The 6,460-nt window shown below is 37.7% G+C and overlaps 1 protein-coding gene across 3 annotated transcripts; it reads left to right on the plus strand.

The window, feature by feature from the left end:
• Positions 1 to 286: 286 nt before the first annotated feature.
• Positions 287 to 6,134, plus strand: LOC119999611 (RNA polymerase II-associated protein 3). Of its 3 annotated transcripts, none has more exons than XM_038847277.1 (12): positions 287 to 425; positions 868 to 957; positions 1,602 to 1,766; positions 1,863 to 1,987; positions 2,172 to 2,293; positions 2,405 to 2,487; positions 3,601 to 3,753; positions 4,081 to 4,230; positions 4,840 to 5,022; positions 5,321 to 5,415; positions 5,509 to 5,606; positions 5,777 to 6,134. In XM_038847277.1, the coding sequence occupies exons 1-12, from the start codon at positions 384 to 386 to the stop codon at positions 5,881 to 5,883; spliced, it is 1,413 nt and encodes a 470-aa protein (XP_038703205.1). In that variant the 5' UTR covers positions 287 to 383; the 3' UTR covers positions 5,884 to 6,134. The 3 variants fall into 3 exon arrangements, with proteins under 3 accessions (XP_038703205.1, XP_038703208.1, XP_038703206.1); XM_038847278.1 differs by having other exon boundaries at positions 301 to 425; positions 898 to 957; XM_038847280.1 differs by lacking the exon at positions 4,081 to 4,230.
• Positions 6,135 to 6,460: the final 326 nt, after the last annotated feature.

A 6,460-nucleotide genomic window follows, 5' to 3' on the forward strand; every position in this document is an offset into this window, starting at 1 on the left:
TAAATCTTAGAGGCCGGCCACCCCCCCCCCCTCTAAATCTTAGAGGCCGGCCACACCCCCCCCCCCCCCCGGTATCCTTTTTAATGGCGGAGAACTGGAGATAAGACAAAAGGTTGGATAAAAATTCATGACCACGAACAACTCGATGGATTGGGTGGGGGTTATGGGCCTTGTGGCTCAATGGAGGATACAGATGCTAAAGTGCTAAGACAACATATTAATTACACAAAGTTGGGCCTTATAGGGCCCAGTTACACAGTCAAAGTAGAGCGGCCCAAAAGACATTTGTTATCTCTCGGTTTCCCAACCTCGTCGAAGTCTCTACTCCTTCCAGAAACCTCTCTCCCACTCCCTCTTCTTCTCCCTCTCCTTCTTCCTCAGCTATGGCTAGGGCTCCCGGAAAGCACGGTCGTGATCAAGCTTTGGTATGTATATGTCGTCATATTTCTTCTTTCCTACTTTAATTACTACTTTAAGCTCTGTTTGGTTACGGAGAAAAGTTCATAGCGTTGCACTTTTTTCTGAGAATTTCGTTAGAAAATCCGGTTTAATACTGCTTCTGTCTTTGCGTTATGTGTTTTTTCGTTAGCTTTTGGTAATGTGTATTTCTAATTACAAACTCAGACTTGGTAATGGACTTTTGAAGAGCCTCTTCGTGCGAGCTTTTAATTGGTTTGGAATGGAATTCGATAATAGTGATTGACAGGAATTAGTTGTGAGGTTTCAAATTGATTGATACTAATGAGAAGTCGAAAGCGTAACCAAGGCTTCGGATTAAAATACTTTTCTTTTAACGTTCATGTTGGCAACTGGAGTTGCATGAGGATGCTTATTTGAATCTACTGTTCTTGTTCACGCCGGTTGCAGGATTTCCATGGATTTTTGAATGACTTGCAGGATTGGGAGCTTTCACTCAAGGATAATGACAAAAAGATGAAGTCACAAACCTCTGCAAAGGTAAAGATTTGGATTTTTAATCTGAGATAGTGTTTTTCATCTTCCCAGCTAATTGTTGAAATAAGTGGAGACTCTTTTGATTTGAAGATATGATCAATGCAGTATGTTCTGTTTTGCTCAATGTTTTGTCACTCTGTTTTTGTTTCCTCTATTCGATTCTCTTTAATGAATTTCATTAATTGAGTTTATGGTTTTTTTCCTTGTCCACTCATGTTGTGAATGGCTTAGTAGATCTAGTATAAATTGGCTGGTTAATGATGGAAAATAATCATGTGGACCAATTTGCATGCAAAACTTGTGTTTATGGCGAACCCATAATTTGCTTCACAGCTAGATCCAATAACTTTTGAGTTTTCATCTATGAGAATGAATTTGATCCTGCAATCCAAATTTCCGACACTTCCCCCTCGACATTAGATGTGTTGCCTACTAAATTGAATCTTGCATGTAGATCTCATGTGGGGCCTACATTTTTCAACTGTAGTGGTCACGTACCGTGATGCAATAGATTCTTGTATTTCAACATTTTTTTGCATTTGTTATCGTCGAAGTTGAATGACTGCTCTCTTGCTTCTGTCTGCTTGTGCATAAGGCAAATAAACAATGTACTGTTCTTTGAAGGCATTTTCAATTTATTTGTGCAGATGAGTGGTGGTGATAGAAAGCCAACAGGAAGAACTGCCGCACTTGATTCTTCAAGAAGCAACTCCAGAGAGCATGGTTTTTCAAAGTTTGATGTGATTGATCATATATCAAGTAATTTATTGGCTGAAGAGAGCTCCCCAGATGCTGTGTCTGAAAAAGAACTGGTAGGAATTATCCTGTTTACTCCACTGACTGGTGTAATTTGGAAGTAACTGATAATTGTTGATGAGAAGAGTTTAACAATCTATTTTGACTTACAGGGCAACGAGTATTTTAAGCAAAAAAAGTTCAAGGAAGCTATTGATTGCTATTCAAGGAGCATTGCCTTCTCACCAACAGCTGTAGCTTATGCAAATAGGGCAATGGCCTACCTTAAGATTAAAAGGCAAGTTCTGTAGTTCTTATAATAGACGTATGCATGCTTAAATAATCCCTTGGACAGATGATTCTTGTGCTGATACTAAGCATTCAATTACCTACGAAAGGTTCTTATGGTTGTAGTCTTTCTATTAATAATAATAATAATAATTTTCCTTCTATTTATTTATTCCCTTTTTTTGGCTCTTTAGATTTCAAGAGGCTGAGGATGACTGCACAGAGGCCTTAAATCTAGATGACCGCTATATAAAGGCATACTCTCGCCGAGCAACAGCTAGAAAGGAATTGGGGAAATTGAAAGGATCTATTGAGGGTATATTATCTCTAAACTTTTCGTGGTTGTTCAGATCATTTTCATGGATTGTTTTCTTTTTTTCTTTGGGCTCCTTGGTATGCCTGATATATTTAATATAGCTCAATACAGACGCTGAGTTTGCCCAGAGATTGGAGCCTAACAACCAGGAAGTCAAGAAACAGTATGCTGAAGTCAAGTCCTTGTATGAGAAGGTAAGCATTCCACCACTTGTCTGTGCTCTTGCTATTAGTTGTGGCTTTTGTGTGATGATTTTAAGAACGCCAAATTACATGTAGATCTTATATCCTATTGGTTATGAGAGTGCTGTATGTATGCAGTCATAAACTTGAGAGTGTTGATTTCGTTTTGAGAGTTTACGAATCTATTTTCCAATTGAACTACAACAGCTTGCCTTCAAGGATTCGTCGCTTATTCTGCAAACAAAAGTAAAACTTAATTTTGCAGTTTAATTTGTTTAACGCATTAATCAAACTCAAGCTAGAGTGGGTTTATGATTTCAACATTATGATTAATTTCATCCTGACAGTCCCCTTGATGTTGGTCTTGATATGAGTTGATATGTTTAGTTCTTTTCACTTATGGTAACTGCTTTCTGATAAGTTGCTCAATGAGCCTATTTCGTTCCTTCTCTCCTTTAGTTGAGACTCGGTTATATGCAATTTACATTGGATTGGATAGAACTCTTTCCAATTTTGGGTCACTTCTGTCAGACCTACTGACCTAGGTAGTCTAGAAATCTGGTTCAGTTGAGACATGTAATTGGATTGATATTTCATTCTTCATATATCAATAAGTCGTGGACATGAATTCAAAATGCTTTTCAGAAGACGAGAAAATATGTTTCTGTCGGATAAATGCTCACATTGTGCAACATGATGATCCTATTTACATTAACCAGTCTGAAAAATTTTAGCTATACCATATTGTTTGGATAGAACAGAAATTGAACAAATTGGTGGAACAAATATTGTTCCTTCATGGATCTGGATGCTGTTTTTCCTTTTGTAAAGTATTTGTGTTGTTTTATGTCTGAATCTTAACGTGTGTAGTGGGATGAGATGATCGTTCTACTCCCGCATTGGTGTGGAGCTGATGGTGTGGCTTTTCTTTTATTTGTTTATCCAAATCAGTGGATACTTGCATTATACATTTATACTTTGGTTTTCACCTACTTTTATATTACATACTTCTGCTACAAGAATACTACAGTGCTGTTACTTTTTACTTGGACTGCATAAGTATGATAGTTGTCTTCACTGTTTTGGTTTGATCCTCTGAAACTCACTGGTGTAGAATCTTTTCAGGAGATTCTTAAAAAGGCATCTGGATCACTGAGAAGCTCTGTTCAAGGAGTGCAGAAAGTAGGGAAGTCAGAGGCAAAAGTTGATAGGGTTCATTCTATCTCAAGTGGTACTCAAAGGTCTGGAGTATCTGCCGTTGAAGAAGATAGCTCTAAGGTATCAACAGTAGGCTTTTTTTTACCTGCTTTCTATAACATATTTATGAGGAGTACGAGGGACAGAAACCGGATTGACATGTAGCGTACTATTCATTCTGGAATTTGAATAGCTCTCTCTCACACGCGCGCGCCCATATATAAATGCGAGACATGAACTCTTGCACACATTACTTGTTTTCTTCATACTATGACTTCAGAGACTTTTGTATCCCGTGTTTTTTGTTCCACAAAACTAAATGAGCAAAAAACAAATGAGGGGAAAAAAGTAAAAGATGAAATCTTGTAATATGAAATTTATAACATGATGTCTTGTGCTAAAACACAGGAGAATGATGAGCAGATTCCCATGGAGATGTCTGTTCCCATTGAGGAAATAGAAAACAGAATCATGGATGCTGTAAGCAGAAGTGAAGGTCAAGAAGTGAATGGTTCTCATGATGTTACTGGCCAAAGATCTCACTCAGAAAATCTTAAGGTCTAACACAAAATCCTTAGAATTGATTGGTTGCATCATTTATTGTTTGAACAAGTCGCAAGTTTTTTTTTATAACTATTCTAATAAGGTTTTATCAAGGGCGGGTCCAATGGTGGACCTACCTTGGGGACATTCTACGTTCTAAAAAATGGTGTGAAGATGCCAGATTAATTTGCTTTCGTGGCATGCTGTAAACTTAAGTATTGATTCATTAAAATTTCTTAGGTTCTCTCGTGTTTGTGTTTCTGCTATATGGGAATATTTTAGGCACTTACACATTGATTAGTGCTATAAATAATGTTTTCTCAGTCATGCTTGGGAAATGTATAATTACTTAAATTTGTATTCTACAGCTAGATCTGTTATGGTTTGCCAGTCGCTACTTCTATTTAGTGCGAGCATACTGTAATTGTTATTAGGAAGATGAAAGATAAAGAAACAATGAAAATTCATCAAGTTTATCGTAGATCTGTCCAATTTTCCTTGTGGCAAACTCACGTCCTGCATTATTTCAAATTTCTGTCTTGCCTGATCTTACTTCAGTTTTTCAATATTTAAACATGCATCCTTTCTCTATCTTTGATATGATTAACAACTAATTTTTCACAGAGAAATTGTAGAAATGGAAAGCAAGAGTTGAAGTCATCAGTACAAGAGCTTTCTTGTAGAGCTGCTACTCGAGCAATGACTGAAGCTGCAAAAAGCTTCACGCCCCCAAATTCAGCTTTCCAGTTTGAGGTTTGTTGGCAGGGCTTTTGTGGTGATCGTGCATTACAGGCTCGTCTCTTGAAGGTTTGTTACTGTGGCTTAGCTCTGAATTACGTTATGTTTGGTTTGTTATCTGGTAAGGTAGAATGGACTCGCAAAGAATGTTGTGCATGATTGAATATAAACATGTGTGGTTGACCAACAACTTTGCACTAGCAGGCACCCACGCACACCTCCCTGCATCTATGTTTTCAATTTTTTTTTTCTTTGTTTATGCTCTTCAAAAGCATAAGGAATTGTAGCATATTTTATCCTCCCATCTTTTTCCCTGAGTTTTTTTTTTTCAAAAATTGATTTTTCCTCCCATCTTTTGTATCATAAGGTTACATCTCCAAAGGCATTACCACAGATTTTCAAAAATGCGTTGTCTGCTTCTTTGCTGATCGACATCATTAAATGCGTTGCGACGTTTTTCATGTAAGTGGAGTTCTCCTGTCTTGTGTTTTGGGTGTATGAATCCGGTTAAGATTATTTAAAGGAATTCAGTATCTTGTTTATTTTTATTTTCAGTGAGGACATGGATTTGGCTGTCAAATATCTGGAAAATTTGACTAAGGTCCCGAGATTTAGCATTCTTATCATGTGTCTTTCATCTGTAGACAAGGCTGGTATGTTTCCACGAGTTAACTTCTTCAGATGTTAGGCTGGCATCGGATGTATGAATATAGCATTTTTTCCCAGTTTATGATAATCATGGCATTGTCTTCTACTCTTACGTCAGACATGGAAGAGCAGTTACGAATTTTATACTGACTGAATTCCATTCCCTTCTTAACAGATCTCTACAAGTTATGGGATCAAGTGTTCTGTAACGAGGCAACTCCTATGGAGTACGCAGAGATTCTTGATAGCCTACGATCAAAATATTGTTTCAATCAACTATAAGTGTACTGTTGGAATTGTTTTTACCTAATCTTGCTTTCGCATCCTGTTTTATGGTCGTTGTAAATTATCCATACGATTTTTTGAGATACTCCACAGCCTTCTTCTCATGTATATGAGGGATATCCTCTCCTGGCCACCAATAGCTTTTGTTCTGGTAATTGAAAAAGTTGCTGATGATGAGAGAACACAATGTCATTTTGAAACGTTAAAGTTCCAGTAAGAGCTTGTTAGCCTAAAATGGTTATATATGATCTTTTTGGGGTTCTCTGCCAACATGATATCATTTTGCTCTAAAGAGTTGAGAGCAGCTTGTAACGAAATTCTGGGATTTGACAGCAAGAAGTAGATATTGTGAGCGTCACTCTCTTTCTTAGTCTTTCCCTCCCCTGCTCCCTTCAAGCAAAGACACAATTTACCCTGCGTCCAAGAGCAATTACTTGCAACAAGACTGATGTAATTGTGAGCGTCACTCTCTTATGTATACCCCCCTTCAAGGATTACACCATGCCGCTTACTTCATGCAAGGCTAAATACTCCAAAAGGCGACCTATAGCAACGTCGTGCTGTGAGGGAATGG

Source organism: Tripterygium wilfordii, chromosome 6 (genome assembly GCF_013401445.1).
Source record: "Tripterygium wilfordii isolate XIE 37 chromosome 6, ASM1340144v1, whole genome shotgun sequence".
NCBI classification, from domain to species: Eukaryota; Viridiplantae; Streptophyta; class Magnoliopsida; order Celastrales; family Celastraceae; genus Tripterygium; species Tripterygium wilfordii.

What these genes read in the sequence shown, in the direction of transcription:
- LOC119999611 (XM_038847277.1), top strand. Translation starts at nt 384, where the DNA reads ATGGCTAGGGCTCCCGGAAAGCACGGTCGTGATCAAGCTTTG. An exon ending in ACGGTCGTGATCAAGCTTTG is followed by an intron (nt 426 to 867) that starts GTATGTATATGT and finishes CGCCGGTTGCAG; the next exon opens with GATTTCCATGGATTTTTGAA. An exon ending in TGCGTTGCGACGTTTTTCAT is followed by an intron (nt 5,416 to 5,508) that starts GTAAGTGGAGTT and finishes TTTTATTTTCAG; the next exon opens with TGAGGACATGGATTTGGCTG.